The 18,380-nt window shown below is 40.5% G+C and overlaps 1 protein-coding gene across 1 annotated transcript in view; it reads right to left on the bottom strand.

The window, feature by feature from the left end:
- Positions 1 to 17,863, bottom strand: part of LOC143138785 (receptor-type tyrosine-protein phosphatase beta-like) — a 63,455-nt gene extending 45,592 nt beyond the window's left edge. Inside the window, exons 1-3 of the mRNA XM_076299171.1 lie at positions 17,541 to 17,863; positions 2,205 to 2,226; positions 270 to 311 (exon numbers count right to left, since the gene is read on the bottom strand). Coding sequence (XP_076155286.1) covers positions 270 to 311; positions 2,205 to 2,226; positions 17,541 to 17,609 — 133 coding nt within the window. The 5' untranslated portion in view covers positions 17,610 to 17,863. The remainder of the gene's footprint in view (positions 1 to 269; positions 312 to 2,204; positions 2,227 to 17,540) is intronic.
- Positions 17,864 to 18,380: the final 517 nt, after the last annotated feature.

Here is an 18,380-nt window from a genome sequence, read left to right as displayed (position 1 = left end):
GCAACCACCAACAAAGTTGCTAACTTAGTATAGTTAGCAACTATGGTTTTGGGAAACGCACCCCTGAACATCCTATATGGTAGCTAAATAACTACATCCATTGTCTTGTGAGACTCATCTGTGAAAAATACTTTGTTTTTGTTTTTGATTGTTACTGCTGTATTCAGTATTTATCTTCTCAACTAACAGCAGTGCAGACATACTGCCACCCATCCAGTGCAGAACCCATGCTCTCCAGATGCGCAGTTAAGTGCTGAGTCTCTCCTTACCTGTGGAGGAGCCAGAGGGAGGTGGTGCTGTTGTGGAAGTGACTGAAGGAAAGTAATATAATCAAGTCAGATACAAGTTAAGACACAAGATACATGTATTGTTCCACGAGGGGGGAAAAGGAGCCTGGTTGAAATACTCATGTATACGACAGGGTCGTAGTCACCATAGACATTGAGGGGGACGTGTCCCCCCCAATATTCAAATATGACCAAAATGTCCCCCCCCCCAATATTCGGACATAGAAAAATAAAGAAAGAATAAAGCGCTATACTAGGCCTACAGGAAACCAACACGTATCTGAAATGTAATCAAACGTAAATAACGCACAATTTAGTGACCTATGGTTCCAGAGTAGCCTACACCCCTGAGTGGTTTGTCCTGGTAATTTTCTGTTTTTCGTTAGTGGCGTGCGCTATCAAAAGCTTCCATTTACTGCACCCTACTGCGGTGAGGTAGGGCTGTCAACAATATCGCAAACGCTACCGGAACAATTTTCACAAAACTTCTTGGAAAGGTGTAGCACAGGCTAAGGAACTCCCATACATTTTTGGAGCCGATCAGACTGAAAGGGAACATTTTCCATATTGTAGCCTATTCTCGCAATGATAGCGAAAGTGAAACGTTTCATTTTAAATTATGAATTTGTGCAAGCCTGTGTCATTTCTTTCACGTCGTTAATGCATTCATATGCTAGTAGTAATGCCAAAAATTACCGTGTATAGGCCTCTTAGAAATGATTGTTGCATCTTGCATATTATTTAGATGCGCACTCAATCGCGCATCCATGCAGGCAAAACGTGATCAAAATTGGCGACGTTTACAATACGTGATAGCCTAGTTAATGTGAATCGCGGACAATAACCAAAGAAAGGAATTTGCACCTCCATTCACCAATTAAAGGCTGTAGTAGGCCTAGTGTTTCTACATGTTGGCACAAAACGTCATTTCTGTCAGAAGCCAGTCTATAATGCATACAGGGGTAACATGAGGTGAGTCAGCCTGTCTTAGTAGCCTATTCCTGAATCCTGTCCCTTTCAAACTACGTTAAAATTGTGTGATTAGCCGCCAGCATAATAAAATCTAAATTAAAAGACAAAATCTTATTAGGCTCCAAACCTATGAATCTAAGCCTTAGTTTAAAAAAATCTTCAGGTGTAAGTAATAAGTCAAAGAACCACATTCTGTGTAATATAGAGATTATCAAAAGATACTCTAGTTTGTAATTTCTTTTAAAGTATACATTTGGGGGGGGGGGGGGGGGGGGGCTTCTGTTTGGGGGTCCCTCAGACCCCATTACAGATTTGGTCCCCCCCAATGTTGACATCATGACTACGGCCTTGGTATACGACATGAAAGACAGATACCCAACAGATCACAGAGACAACAATTCAATGCACAGTACAACACCGTACAATACACTGCAGAATCACTTCACGAGGAGACAAAGATAAGCCAAATTCCAGTGTGCAATCATTTGTGCAAGCTCTGACAATCAACTACCTTACAGACAAAATAGGCAGGCCAGATGCTGAAGCCTTCTGAAGGCAGAAGCACAAGTATGGTCTGACCCTGACCCTTCTCCCCAATAAGGCCACTTTAATAAGCCAACCAAGACTGTCCACCAGATTCAGGTTCCCCTATTACGCACAAAAGGTTCTATAGAAAAGTCACCAAGTTGGTATATGATGACAACTACTAAGAGGAAACCCCATATCATCACCGCATAACACCTCAAAACATTTCTTTTCACCAAGTCCTTTGACCCCTAACCCCCCCCCCCCCCCTCATTGTTAAGCGGCCTTGGGTACCATGAAAGGCGCTATATAAGTCCAAGTAATAATATTATTATTATTATATTATTATTATTATTATTATTATGTAAATATGTGTGCTGTTTCTTTACCAGTCTAAAAAGAAGGTAGTTAACTACTTACCATTGCTTTGGGCCTCTGAGATCTGTAGGGAAGGCAAAACCACAACTCTGAATAAAACACACACAGAATGCACTGCTCTGTTCTGCTGCAAGGCCTCTAGAGGGCAGTGCTAGCATGGTCAACTCATCTACTTCCCTTTACTTTTCAAACATTCATAGAGAGAATCGCATATTCATTCCTATGCAAACCAAAAATGTGCTTTTATTTATTTTGCCCTTACCCAGTATTTATACTTGACACTGACACTGATACATATACCAATTAAACTCAGATGATGCAATGCAACCATAAAGAGGCGACATTTTATAGTGGATGAAATCAGCATTGAACATGTCAACATTTTTATTTCAGTAAGTATGCTTCCAGTGAGCCTATTCACATGAAATTTACACCAGGCATTAGTATTAAGTCAGGTAATCCACACATATTCAAAAAATAAGTAGAGTTATGTGTAATAAAGTGGAATGACAGTGGGAAAAAAGTATTGAACACACTAAGAAAAAGCAGTACACTAAGGCAAGGAAATGCAAGGAACAAACTGTTATTCAACTGTTATCCCTCTTATCTGTGCAAATTAATATAAGCTGGGTTAGTAAATATTGATAGGCTATAAAAAGGTTTCTCCTGACACACAATGGGTAAAAGCAAAGAGCTCTAGCAAAACTTTTGCAACCTTGTTTTGTGAAACATATCAATGGAACTGGATACAGGCTTTTTTCAAATCTTCAGAATTGTCCAGTAAGCACCATTGAGGCCATTATAGTGGAAGGAACATCACTCCATCATCAACCTGCCATGCACAGGAGCTCCTCGCAAGATTTCTGACCAGGGAGTCAGAAGGATAGTCAGAAGAGTCGTCCAAGAGCTAAGGTCTACTTGGAGAAAGCTCCAGAAAGATTTGTAGGCAGCCGGTACAATTGTTACAGAGAAAATCATAGGCAATGCACTCCATCACCATGGCCTCTATGCACACTCACCCCGCAAGACTGCATTACTAAAGAAAAACATGTTGAAGCTTGTTTAAAGTTTGCTACACAACATTTGGACAAGCCAGTGAAACACTGAAAGCATATAGTCTGGTCAGACGCAAGCAAAATTGAACTTTTTGGCTGTCATACTACACACCATGTTTGGAGGAGAAATGACACTGTACATCAAACTGTACAAATGCCATACCAACAGTGCAGTTTGGAGTTGGACGCATCATAGTGTGGGGCTGTTTTTCATCTCATGGTACTGGCAGACTTCATACACTTAAAAAAGAGTGTATGAAGTGTATGATTGGAGCCATTTTTGTCTGGGAGAATCTTGCCATCCACCAGGATGATGAAGATTAGACATGAGTGGACCTTCCAGCAGGACATCAATCCAAAGCATACAGCAACGGAAACTCTCAATTGGTGTCAGAGAAAGAAAATCAAGCCCCTGACTAAAATCCAATTGAACATTTGTAGAAAGAACTAAAGATCAGGATTCACAAGAGGGCCCCCACTGCAATCTTCAAGATTTAAATATCTGTTTAAAAGAATGGGCTTAAATCACACCTGAATACTGAATACTCCAACTGAATTTTTTTTCATACAGGAAAATGTCTTGAAGTTGTCATTAAAAGGCTTTTCCACAAAGTATCCTGAGTATTTCCTGAGTTCATATTGATGTCTGGTGAAAATTTCATGTGAATAGCCTCACTGGAAGTATACTTACTGATAACGAATATTGACAAGTTCAATACTTATTTCCCCTGCTGTATATCATTGCTGTGGTTACTTTATTCATTATAATTATCACCATCATAATTATCCCTGCCATTATCATCATCATCATCATCATCATAGTCTGACAGTATTAGGTGCTGAATTGAAGACACCATGGGATGACATGGACAATAGGATGGACTTCAGGGATAACATTTAGTGTAGTAATGACTTGATACACATTTAGTGTAGTAATGACTTGATACACATTTAGTGTAGTAATGACTTGATACACATTTAGTGTAGTAATGACTTGATACACATTTAGTGTAGTAATGACTTGATACACATTTAGTGTAGTAATGACTTGATACACATTTAGTGTAGTAATGACTTGATACACATTTAGTGTCATGACTTGCATGCATCCGCATAGTGGCCAAAGTGGAAAGCAGAAACTGGTGATGGCGTGACTTGAGGAGGGGTGAAACAGGTCACTTTCGGGGGAAGTGGAGTGCCAATAGAAAACATGGTGACGAGACCAGCGGAGTTTTTGTTTGTCTTAATGACACCTGATATATGAGGTGGAGTTGTGCGTGTGGTACAACAACCTCTGAATCTGTTCATAATATGTTTTGGACAAGGGAAATAAATGGTTCCTCTGATTGTATGAAACAGTGGTATGCTGTAGTTCTTGCGCAAGCTATCACAGACTCGCGTATGCATGCACAGACACACACGCACACAATCTAAACTCTATGTAAGCATGTAAACTCCCTTTTTTCTCAAATGTTTTTCATTAATTTGGGCCCTTTAATGATTAGTTTTAAGAACACATACTCCAGGCATTAGCTAACACAACTGCATTACCTTCTGTTTACAAAACTGCTAATTATTAAACCCACTTACACCTGTGGTTGTGTAACAGCATCAATACCATACTTTCCACTTCAAAGGCTGATTTAATTTATGGAGCAACATTTGTGCTCACTGACAAAACTGAACTGTGTATTTAAGTCTTTCAACTCTACTCAACTCTACTGTCTATTCACTTCCTGTTTATTTTTGTATTAACTATGATTATAAAATATGAAACTCATTAGTTATTGATTAGTTTGTTGTAGTCAATTGTTGATTTGAAAAGCTTCATTAGCTTCATTGCTTGTATTTTACCATATAAGTGGCTTTGAATTCCCACATGACTACATTTAAATGTTAATATATATTATTGGTTTCCCTATAATTTCCCTACTTTCCTTTATTTAGGGATTTGCTTTACATATTTCCCATTTCCGGCAAGTGGACATTCTAAAAATATCTGGGTGTGAGAGAGATGAAATACATTTGACTATTATGTGAGTGAATATGGAGTAAGTAAAGTAAGTTACTGTGATACATGGAAAACTGCATCATGACTCTGTTCTGCTGCAGTTTATCTGAGACAGGAGCTCAACGTGCAGGGAGCACACACAGGGATACAAATATCCATATTCATGGTAATGCAAATCCATTTGGATAAAAGTCTCACCATGACGTCAGCTGAAGTAAATACTACGTCACCTCTATACTCCTGAGAACCAATCCATAGACCTATGTCCTCTGTAGTGGACATAAGTTCTAGATGCATACCCCTTTACCACTTTGAGCTATTCTATCAATTCCTGTGGTCTTTTAAAGAGGACATCCTGGGCTTTCTAATGACATATCATGTGATTGGCTGGGTTGCTGGGAACCTCCTCTTCCTGGTTCTTAAAAATGGTTGACATCAAAACAAGCACATTTTATGGAAGGAGGAGAGATAAGTCAAATTGTGTCTTTTTATTAAGCATTCATTATGATGGCAATATATGGTCTTGTTAATGAAAATGTCAGGAATCATATGATTAATTTTGAAAGAAGTTAAGTTATTTACATTTTGAAATAATAGTGACTTTAGGAATGTCCATTATAATGGACACCAGGACCAAAATATTTAGATTTTTTGGGAAATGTAGGAGATCATTTGTATAGGATAAATGGGGGGGGGGGGGGGGGGGGCAGATTTGGAGCTCTCAGGTGATGAGTGAGTGAAACAGAGATGAGGACTATGAACCTGTGCCTCAAGAAGATAGTGAGGAAGAGTAAGATTAAAAAATGAATTATCGCAGATGAAAGAAAAACATGAAAATGAAATGAACAATCCAGAAAAAAGAAATACAACAGTCCAAAAAGGCAAATAAAGTAGTCTAGAAGGATAAATAACTTTTTCCCTTATATTTGGTTAAGTTTACACTTAATTTAATACCACTAAAAGCATAATTTGTCCATTTTTGTCTATTTTCATGGCTACCTTTTCATACTAAAACGGTCCTTTTGTCCACCACAGGGGACATGCTATAAAATTTTAAATAAAAATAAATAAAAAAAAATAAAAATTGTAAGATGTTTTTTTAATCCTAAATAGAAAGGAAATCACAACAAAAAAGAAATTGTTGGACACTTTTTTTTCTTGGTTCTCATGAGGATATGTTACCGGTGTGAGTTATTCCTTTTTTGTCTGCACAATAATTTTTCTCCCCTCCCTTCTATTGTTCCATTGTTGTCTTTCTTTTTCTCTTTCGCTCTTTTCTTTTCCCTTCCTCTCTCTCTCCGTTGCTCACTCTCTCTCCGTTGCTTGCTCTCTCTCCGTTGCTCACTCTCTCCGTTGCTCACTCTCTCTCCGTTGCTTGCTCTCTCTTTCTCTCAAGGTGACTGTTAATAAAATAAAACTAAATGTAACAACAGGACACTTCATCTGAGCCCTTTTGGCTGGGAGCTACCACAGATAATATAAATATTAAATAAATATTTACTAAGTACTGTACGTACAGTAGGCCTACCACTCATTCTCAGTTGCCAGTGTTCGCACAAATGTGCATGTGAGTTGCTAACTACACCCTGGCAGGTTTAGGCCCAACTTCCCTCTCAAAACCCTCTTTCCACTAAGCAGATGTGTCAGCTATCTGAGCAGATTCCCAAACATGGAGTAAGCCTAGTACTGCACTAAAAGAAACCTTCAATTGAGATTTCCACTGGCTAGTCTGGACTATTTTACATTTTGGGAAGAATAAAACATTGAACACTGTTTTGTATTGTATTCAACTTTACTTCTGACATTGGCTCCAGTTGAACTTGTGTTCCAATACTGTATGAGAACACTTAAGTGCTACTTGAACTAGGACAATATTGGCTCCTTTATCTGTTGACAACATCTGCTATATTCTTTTTAGATTCTTAGATTAAGTATGTTTCACATTTCACACATTCTCTGACTCTGTGCTAACATAATACATCCTACTGATTGCTTGCAGGCAACGACAAGTGTGCACCCTTTAGTGGGAATACATTCTAACATAGCTCCGATGTGGGACTCTGAATGCCATACAAACAGACACACACACACACACACATACACACCCGCATACACACACACACGCACACACACACACACACATATATGCACAACTCAAACACACACCCACTCACAGAGACACACACACACACACGCACATGCACACACACACTCACAGAGACGCACACACATGCACACACACACACACACACACACACACACACACACACACACACACACATACACACCCGCATACACACACACACACACACACACGCACACACACACACGCATACACACACACACATGCATACACACACACACACACACACACACACACACACACTCACAGAGACGCACACACATGCACACACACACACACACACACACACACACACATACACACCCGCATACACACACACACACACACACACACACACACACACACACACACACGCATACACACACACACATGCATACACACACACACACACACACACACACACACATATATGCACAACTCAAACACACACCCACTCACAGAGACACACACAGACACACGCACATGCACACACACACTCACAGAGACGCACACACGTGCACACACACACACACATACACACCCGCATACACACACACACACACACACACACACATGCATACACACACACACACACACACACACACACACATATATGCACAACTCAAACACACACCCACTCACAGAGACACACACACACACACGCACATGCACACACACACTCACAGAGACGCACACACATGCACACACACACACACATACACACCCGCATACACACACACACACACACACACACACGCATACACACACACACATGCATACACACACACACACACACACACACACACACACACACACACACATATATGCACAACTCAAACACACACCCACTCACAGAGACACACACACACACACGCACATGCACACACACACTCACAGAGACGCACACACATGCACACACACACACACACACACACACACACACACACACACACACACACACACACACACACACACACACACACGCACACACACACACACACACACCCCGCTCCCACTCTGGCCCCTTCCGGTGCTGCCCCTCTCCTGGGAGCTAGCTCCTCTGGCCTCCTTGGCCTCTTCCTGCTGCTCAGCTCGGCGCTGCCTCCTCCCTCCATTCAGACGGAGGGTCAGGCCGGGGGTCAGTGGGCTGCCACGCAGCCCCGCCCACTTCTGTTCAGCTGAGGCATGAGAAAATATGGACTCACTGCAACTGGACATATCATTTCCCACTCCAGTGTCTATCAGTTCTCTGACAGTTTTTGAATGAGTAGACTGAGGAGATGCTTACTGTATGTTAAGATGTTATTATTAGTTAGAGTCTGAAAGACTAATACAGCAAATGCCACACACAGTTTTTCATGCAATCATCACCCCCCCCCCCCCTACACACACACACACACACACACACACACACACACACAACATTCATCATGGGGATCGTCATGGTGATCTGGCATTTTTGAGACATAGCAATCTAAGTGCATGTGAAGTGAGATGCATGGGGGCGAGTCTGAGGTCACTTTCGCTATTTTAACACCCTTTAAAAAACGTGTGAACTTGAGCGCTTGGCGGAAAAGTCCTCACTGTGCTGGGTGAAAGATAGGAACAAGACCTGCGTCATGCTTAGCACCACGATGCACCGGGTGTAAGGTAGGGCCCCATCGAGTATCAATGCTTAGCGCCACGATGCACCGGGTGTAAGGTAGGGCCCCATAGAGTATCAATGCTGATCACATCATGGCAACAGTGATATGATCATGATTTGCTGGTAAGATGCCAAAGTCAAAGAGCATTAGTCCACATGAGAAAGACTATAAAACAGTAAGGTTAGTGATATAGAGACGTGAGATAGCAGTATCTGCCCTGCAGCAAATGTCCAATGATGCTCTCAGCGTGTCCCCCAAGGAATTACTGTTTCTCATCCCTGTAGTTTACTTGTATGTCCATTTTCTAACAAAAGTCTTGATATTCTTTTAACCCCCTGTCTTTCCCTTTTTGTATAGCCCATAGTAGTATGCACGCTTTTGAAAAGCTGACGTGCTGTCGCTTTGTAAGTGTGACATGCCAACACTAGACATGGTGTTATGACAACCCTCCCACTAAGATGAGGCGAAGGGCTTTCGCTAACTTCTCGTAAACCATGAACAGATTCAGTTTTTTTTTTTTTTACTGTTTCTCAACAAACAACTGAGTGTAGCAACAATGTCCACGATGCTGACAAAATCTTTCTGTGTGATTCATGGTCTGCTTGTGACCGCATGGGTTAGATACAACCTCTATATGACCTCTATATGACCTGTTCATAACAGGGCATTGATTGAAAAGTCCTGAAGTTGCCACTGAAGAGAACTTCACCTCTGAAACGGCAGAGCCTGCTGGATGCATTGAGAATAATAACCTCTTCTTGATGCTCTGCTATTGGCATTTAAAAAAGCTGAAGCAACTGATTTGCTCTCTGCTCATCAGCTGTTAAAAGTTCTGCTCTATTGCACTTCTCTGTTTACTAGTGTTTCCCGTTTTTCCCATGTGTACCTAACTGACATAGCATTAGCTTTCCCTTATCACACTCGGGTCAGAGAGTTTTACTGTAGAAGGAAGGATCAAGTGTGGTTGAAGATCTGGAGACCGGCACTAAACAAGATTTATTTCAAGAAAGATTTTCTTTCAGTTTTTTTGTGCAGTGTATTCCAGCCTGGAACACAGAACTGCACAGTGTTTTGGATGGCTGGTGGGAACGGCTTATGTGTTTGTCTGTCCATTCCCTGACCATACGTGTACCATCAAAATTAATATCAAAATCCTACCAAAACAAGATGTCTGAAAAAAGGCACCTAAAAAGTGTCAAAGTGTTGTTTTAAAAAAGAGCATACTGTTTCTTGAATACCCTCACCCTTTTCTGACACTTCTCTCACACATACACACCCAGCGATCACACAGCCTCCACCCAGAACTTTTCCATTTCTCTTTCTGTCAAGCTCTCTGACAGCGCTGTCACTGACATCTATTAACTTCTCACCTCTCTAACACTCTCATCACGCCAGAGGCAGATCGCTTCTAAAAGACGACCTGTTACAGTAACACAGGCTCAAGTCAATCCAGTGCTTAAAAGCAGTGTACTAACTTAGACCTTATCTTAAAAGTAGAAGTGTCAAAATATGTGTACACAGTACTCTCTCTTTCTATCTTAGTCAGAATTTTTTGCTATCATCATCATCATACAAACTTTGCCTGCTCTCACCAACTATGCTGCACAAATACAAGCTGTTCTCACAAACAATGGAATAGCTTACTGTTCCCCAACTTATCTGGTTTTAATAGGCCAGTCTAATGGAGATTTGAGCAGTCACTAAGAGATGCTCCTATTGCAGGAACCATCCACTGCGTTGACACCAGCATTTTCATATCCACACAGGCACCAAGTCAATGCAATAGATAATAATTCAATTTGATCATCTAAAAATAGTTGAATGTCATAATTGAAACAGTTCATGTTTGCTGAAATTCACATCTGGGTGTCATAGTTTTGGGATTTCATTTATCTAGTTTCATAGTTTTGTGTGTCTATTTCCAAAACCGTATGCTCTCACACGCACTCACAGAGCTCCGTATGCTCTCACACGCACTCATATGCTTTTTAGTCCTGTTACAGTAACCCTGTTCCCTGTAGATCTTTGTGTTATAGACCTCTGAAGTTCATCTACAAAAAAGCTGCCATCTTTGAGATCCGGTATCTTGTGAATTTTCCTATGGGAAAATAACATGGGGGTTTTGAATTATCAACACATTTTTGTCCTCTGCCTTTGATATTGAGTGACTCCTGTGATGTTCGGTACATTAAGACGGCAAACTTAGATTTTTGCTACCCCAGAGCTAACTTGCAATGCAACTTGCCATAGGTAGTTAGCTTCAATTAACACCCGGATCTCCTTATTTGGGCAAAGATGGCAGCTTTGGTTCCTTATAGGCGAACTTCAGAGCTCTATAGTTCATAACTCTTTTTACTTCCTGGTTCCTTTGTTCTTAATTGCCTCTATCCAGCTCTTTAGTCATGTGTATGTAAGCCCTTCTCTGTGTTCAGAACATCTACACATTCACTAATTCATAGCACACTACTGAATAACTATATGGTGGCTCTTATAGTGGAGTATAGTTATAGCAGGCTATATAGCACCCTTTCTGAATCCGATGTTGTGAGTAAAGACTTGTTGTGTGATTGTGACTCAAATGCAGTATTACACTGGGAATGAGCAAGAGGTTTTGTGAGGATTGCTTTGGGCAGAATTATTAGCTAAATATGAATGAAGTTTCTTCATTCTCCTTGTCTAAATATCCAAAAACAACAACACTAGGCACAAACAAACAAATACAAGTACATAATGCTCAAAAGTGAATTTCATTTCATGGTTAAAACCTAGATGACTAATTCAGACTACAGGAAGTACCACCTTTCCAGAAGGGTGACTTTATTATTCCAAGTGTAGTTAGACAATTGAATGGGGTAATGTTTAGAAGGGAAACATGGCCAATGGCCAAAACAATTTCTTAAATAGTGGAAAGCAGTCAGTAAACTCGTATGGCCGAAGAGTCTTCTCAGCCACATTACAGACAAACTAATCTCCTAAAGCATTCACACTCATGCATATTGGCGCATCACACTAAACATGGACGAGAGAAAGCATAGGAAAGAGCTGTCTGAGGATATCAGAAGGAAAACATATTAAAGGCTGTAAGACTACCTCCAAGCAGCTTGATGTTCCTGTGACTACAGTAGATTTAGAAGTTTATGATCCATGGGACATTGGGACTATTAACCTCCATGGACATGGCAGTAAGATGAAAATACCCCAGACTGAATAGTGCGAATGACAAAGACACAAAGAAAACAAACAAAGAGATATAAGCTGAACTCCAAGGTACATCAGTGTCTCAACACATCATTCTGTTGGGAAAGTAAAAAAAAAAGAAGTCTGATTTGGATTAAAAACGGAATCAATAATGATGGACTAAAGATATTACGTAGAATATTGTCAGTTTTTGTGTACCAACCAAGGGAATGTACCAACATCTGAACATTTGGTCAACATCTGAAACACAGACACAGCGCTATCAGCACTGTCAACACAATTTACCTCTGTGAGAAAGACACCATGTGCTTCCTCTTTTAGATGTCGGATTTCCAGTTGATTTGCATCTTTTTTAGACAGAAAAATGCTTCAATGGACAGGTTGTGTTTGGTTACTGTACCCACATTGTTATTCCCCTGGTTGAACCAGAGGTCTAGTGCTACAGTATAATGCATTGCTGAAATTATTAAAATAAGTTGAATATGACCATGTCTCGGGAATATGAGACCTAGCCTTTATAGTCCTGGCTTGTACACATTTTCCTAAACTTTTGCCCATGGCTTTTATGCATTTGAAAAGATCTTATCATGGCACTCGACTGCTGGCAGCAAACTCACTTTTCCAGTTGGGTACCACCTACGTATTGGCAATAACCCTTACCTTGACACGCACCACAGAGAAACCTGATAATGTGCGATTGTTAACATTGAGTAATAGGCCTACGTTTACATGGACATTAATATTGCTCCAGGGACAATGTAGTCCCTTGTAATAGAATTGACATACTGTATGTACGTCACTTTGGATGACAAGTGTCTGCTAAACGAATGTTATGAAGCTTGTCATAAAGCTTTTAGTTGAGAGAGAGGGGGGGGGAGATTACAAATAATATCAAATGGGATTTGGCTATGACATCAGATCAAATTTGAAATTAGAATAACACTTTGCATGGGTATGTTGTATATTACGATTCTCTGGTCACGCTGAAATTATACTAATTAGAGCACTATATTATGGTTTGATGTAATAATAATCCTTAATGTACTGTGGTTAGTGTTAAGTCCATAGGACAAAATAGGAATGGTATGACAAGTAGAAAGTATTCTAACTCATTGCATGCAAACCAAATGTATGCTACTTATTCTTAGAAAGTTGCAACCGCCAAATATCAACCTCTTAAATTTTGCGTTTTTTGCATCATTATGCATATATAAAGCTCATATGACATCTGTTGACTGAGTTCCTAAACACTAGGAATAAAGACATCACTGGGTTTAATGGCGCAGTCAGGGATTTTATACAAATAGCTGCCCCCAAACAAAAATAAAACCCTGCGGGGAATTTCTCTAGGAATACTGAAAGTAGGGGTGAGCTACCTCTTTGGCATATTTCGTTTGGTCCATGGTTAAAATATAATGTACATTTTTTTGCACAAAAGCGTCTGCTAATGAATATAAACATAAACATAAACACAAACCAACGTGACATCCTACGAAATCCCTGACCGCGCCTTTAAATGTCCAAAACAAAATGTGTCAAATGTTTTAACTGCATCGTCTGCTAGTTTGACAGTTCCACTGATATACAGAAAGAGACAGTAAAAAAGACCGTAACTATGGCCAGTAAACTATAGGGATCACAAGTGTATATTACACAATGAATGTATATGTGATACTGTGACGATGTGGGGTTTTGGCACCGCCACATCGCACCATAGGGATCGTCTCTGTGCGCTTAGGTCTGTCTAGGTGGATATGTTATGTTCTGTGCTCAGTTTTGGGGATTTTTTGACTAACAAAAGTAATTCTTATATAACAAAGTGTTTCACGTTTCCTGCTGATTTCCTTTTCTGGACCACAGCTACAATGAGATGGTATAATTACTGTGCAGAGAAGAGAACACCACGTGGTCACTCAGCCTATTCATCGATATTGCCCATACGCCAGCCCACATGGGCACTTTTTGAATTTACTGCATTTATTTCCTTGTCCTAAATAGAACACTCAGCACTAGAATTTCCATAGTTAATTATTATATAATCACTCATCCCATATTATTCAAAACAATGACAAAAAAAGAATGACCCTGTTCCTTCTTTAAAGGCCCTGCTATTCCAGGAAGAGACGCTGTGGGTCAGACTCAGCGCTGACTTCATCACATCCATCCCAGGGTAAACTCAGGGAATGAGGAAGCACAAACCAAACTGCAGCAAAAACCCCAGCAAGCAGTTTCCACATCAGCTCAGTGGCCCATCCTAACCTCAACATTGGGCCCTCCGAATACGGGCTATACTCCAACCCTGCTGCTTTCCCCGTCTTGACTGTAAGGCACGTGAAATCTATGTCTATATTGCATGCAGCAATGATAACTCCGCCAGTGTGTCTGGACAAGGACTGATGGGAAACAAGCAGAGACCAAGAAGGCCCTCCATCTCTCCCTCTCCACTGGAGAACAATGTGAGGTTTTCCTACTGTTTGAAGGCCTACGTAGACTTCCTGTAGTCTAAAATACCACCAAACGACAGCTGTTGTTAAGAATGCCCCTATGGTAGAAATAAACACTGTAAATGGCTTGAATGTCTTTGTGTCTAAAATAAGGTAGATGAGCTAAAATAGGATGACTGACTTGGTTTCTTCCACATGAGATTAGTTTGTATTACTGAGTTCTGGCATTTTATTATTACATGTTTAGCCTATTATTAATTGAACTCCAAAAACATTTAAACGTCGCCGACATGAGTGCGGTGCACTCTGCTTTCGACATTCGATTACGCTGACAACATTATTCTCAATTCTACCCCGCACACCAGTGGAGGTGCGGCAGAGGTCGACACTGGTGTGCGGCGTTGTAGATAATAATGGGATGTAAGTAGAATGTTGAAAGGGCAGTACGTCGCACTCGTGTTGGCGCCAGTGTCTGCAACCCTTAACAAACCAACGGCTGCTGCAGCATCTTCCTTTGTGACCAATCTTAAAAAGCACACTTGAAAACCTTCAACTAACAGTTTGACACAATGACAAGTGTGCAAGACGTAAAAATAAGTTACATTCTTTGATATATGGGCAGGACTGTACAGTATGGCATAAACGGCAATAAACTGGGTTGAAAAGTATCTGCATATCCAATTCATGCTGGTGCCCATAAAAGAAAACTACTTTAGAACAAAAAAATTATTTGGCAAACAATCTCTGTGGCTAGACACATCACTCTTAGGTGGGAAGTCCATTAAGTAATCAAAGGGATAGGATTAATACATGATTGGTTGATTAATTGACTGAACCCTAAAGCATCACTGTGGCATTGTAGGACATGTTAACTAGAGCACACATGTGTCATACAAATTCGATCAAAAAGAAATGTACGGTTGTACAGCACTAACACGCCATGCTACCACATTCCCTTTCTTACCTGGGAAGTGGATTAAATATCTAGCCTTATCTGAACCCTTTTCGAAATTCTAGCCTACTTCAGCTTGAATGGTTAACCTGTGTTTAGCATCAGGGGAATTTTATTTCCTTATCCTACAACAATCAACACTAGAATTTCCATTGTTAATTATAGTCATGCACCCCATAATATGCAAAGCCATCTCAAGGCTATGCCTTCAAGGATATGTCCCATACACTTCACTAAGGTCAATTTGACATTAATTTACTTATAAACTTAAAATATGGGTTGCAGGTCAAACAGAGATTATATCTGCAAATAATCCATACAGAATACTTTAGTGAGTAAATATTGCTTTTGAAATTATTTACAGCATTAAAATGACTTAGTCAACCCTACAATTCAGAAGATATTTATAGGGGATGTGCTTTTAAGCCCGGACAAAGTAACGTCCCAAAATGGATTGAGGCCACTTTTGACCAGATGTGGCACACTGATGCCGTGTCAATTACAAAGTAGATACGAAAAATAAATAATTCACTTCCTTTCCTATTTTGATTCAAAAGCTCTGTTAAAAGTGAAATGTTCCTCATGACTGAACTAGTTATTGTGTGCCTAACTTCCTCATCGGCAGGCATAAACCAGCTGATACTGCCGCTGACCATTTTCTTCCCACTGAAATGTGAATGATACATTTCTAACCTGTTCTAAGGTCTTTTTGTACATCTGGTTTTTGGTGTCACATTAATTAATTTTATTCATGGCAGCACCAGGAATATGTGAAATAGAGTCGGGCAAACTGTGTACCGACCATAGCATGACACACAAGTGACACATAAAGTCCTGATACAGAGGATGTTGTGGCAGGAGACCACAGAGTGAACCACCACATCGGCAGACACAGCAGGGAAGAGAGGAGGTAAGGCAGAAGGCAGACACAGCAGGGAAGAGAGGAGGTAAGGCAGAAGGCAGAAGAATAACAGGAAAGCGGTGATGTAAATCCCTTTAAGGTGCTGCTCCACACCCACACTCACTCTCTCTCTCTCTCTGCCTCTCTCTCTCTCTCTCTCTCTCTCACACACACACACACACACATACACACACACACACACTCATGTATCCCTGCCTCCAGAGCACATGAGCTGCAGCTTTTCTACTAGGACACATTATCTGTCCTGACCATCACTGTGATCTTTTTGGTGGCAGTGCCAAGCCATTCTCCTGAGTATTTAAGATCCATTCTCCTGAGTATTTAAGATCCATTCTCCTGAGTATTTAAGATGGGTGGCAGTGCCCAGCCATTCTCCTGAGTATTTAAGATGGGTGTCTTTCTAGCAAGCAGTTTCTCACTGTGCTGATTCATTCCTCATTAAGGCTTTATCTGAAAACTTGTTTTCCATCGGGACCACAATAATGTTGGCTTAGCCTACACACGTTCTGTTCATGACATAATTATACATGAAAGCGACTCCAAAAAAGTATTATAGGCGTAGGTGAGGTCTACTTTATAAACTGATCAATAAGTCAAGTAAATTTAGTAACCAAACAGCAACAAATCTGGTCTCATCATAGTCAGAATAAGTCCAATACATGTCTCAGACCCATTAGAGTTTCATCGATTTCAGAAGTTGGTCCACATGGTCACAATCTACGTTTTCCAAGCAGAGCATTTTCATAGCATAGCATTAGACCATTAAACATACATACATACATACATACACACATACATACATACATACATACATACATACATACATACATATCCACATACATACATAACGTATACAATCAGACCATTAAACTAGCCTACTTTAGGTTACTGTCCACATATACCTGTCAGGCGCAACAGGTGCATTTGCCAACTCAAACAAATACGTTCATGTTGTAGGCTAGGCAAGATTCTACATGTCTCGCCGCGCGCCAGGCACAAGAGGTCCATGCAATTAAATAAAAACCTACCTTGAGGAGGATACAGGTGAATATCAGCGTCCACTGTACGGTGCGCGTGAAGAACTGCCGTAAAATCATGCTGGATAGATGACTGAAATTAACATGCGCTACAAAGCAACTGCCATTTACATTTCCCGATTCACTCGAATGAGAATGCAGTAAATAATAAGACGTTGGCTACAATGGATTTAAACTCGCAACAACAGCAACGGTAATGACAAACCGCTACTGGTGACAGGAAAGTTTTGTGTTCCTAGTTGGGAGGAGCGGTGAAGAGTCCAGTGTGCGGATTAGCGTCACTTTTTGAAATTGCTCCGCGTGCTCTTTACGCCTTCACTGCTGTACCCTCACTACACTTCCACTCTGTTTTACAATTCAGACTACTTTTTATCCTATACTGCCTGTAATCAAATTGCTGCAGTCGTTCGCTGCTCCTGGCTTTTTCTGTTGTCTAACTGACCAGTGGTTGTCCTGAGCAGAGGAAGTTGGAGGATTCTTAAATTAAAAAGCCATCCCACATTCTTGCCATAACTTAGCAGGAAAGGACCAAGGAATGCATAAGCGCGTCCCTTAACAATACCATGAATGGCTAATGTAAATAGGCTGTGACGATGAAAAGACCCAGCCTATTGATCATATCTTCTAATAAATGAAAGGAATATGAATACATTTAGGACAGGTGGAAGTTAATTGCGATTGCAATTACGATTAGAATTGTATTAAGGGCCCTCAGTCTGTTTTATTCGTTGTATTGGGAGAAAAGAAACTTTGATGTCAAGTCCACCCATCCCATGTCCAGTCTTTGTACAGTCATATAGTGTCTCATTCAGTAACTTTGCCTGACAACAT

Source organism: Alosa pseudoharengus, unplaced genomic scaffold, assembly GCF_046254945.1.
Source record: "Alosa pseudoharengus isolate Yale_2024_CS ecotype anadromous, Long Island Sound unplaced genomic scaffold, YU_APseudo_1.1 YU_APseudo_1.1_scf_10, whole genome shotgun sequence".
NCBI classification, from domain to species: domain Eukaryota; kingdom Metazoa; phylum Chordata; class Actinopteri; order Clupeiformes; family Clupeidae; genus Alosa; species Alosa pseudoharengus.
This window is presented reverse-complemented; position numbering and strand designations above follow the sequence as displayed.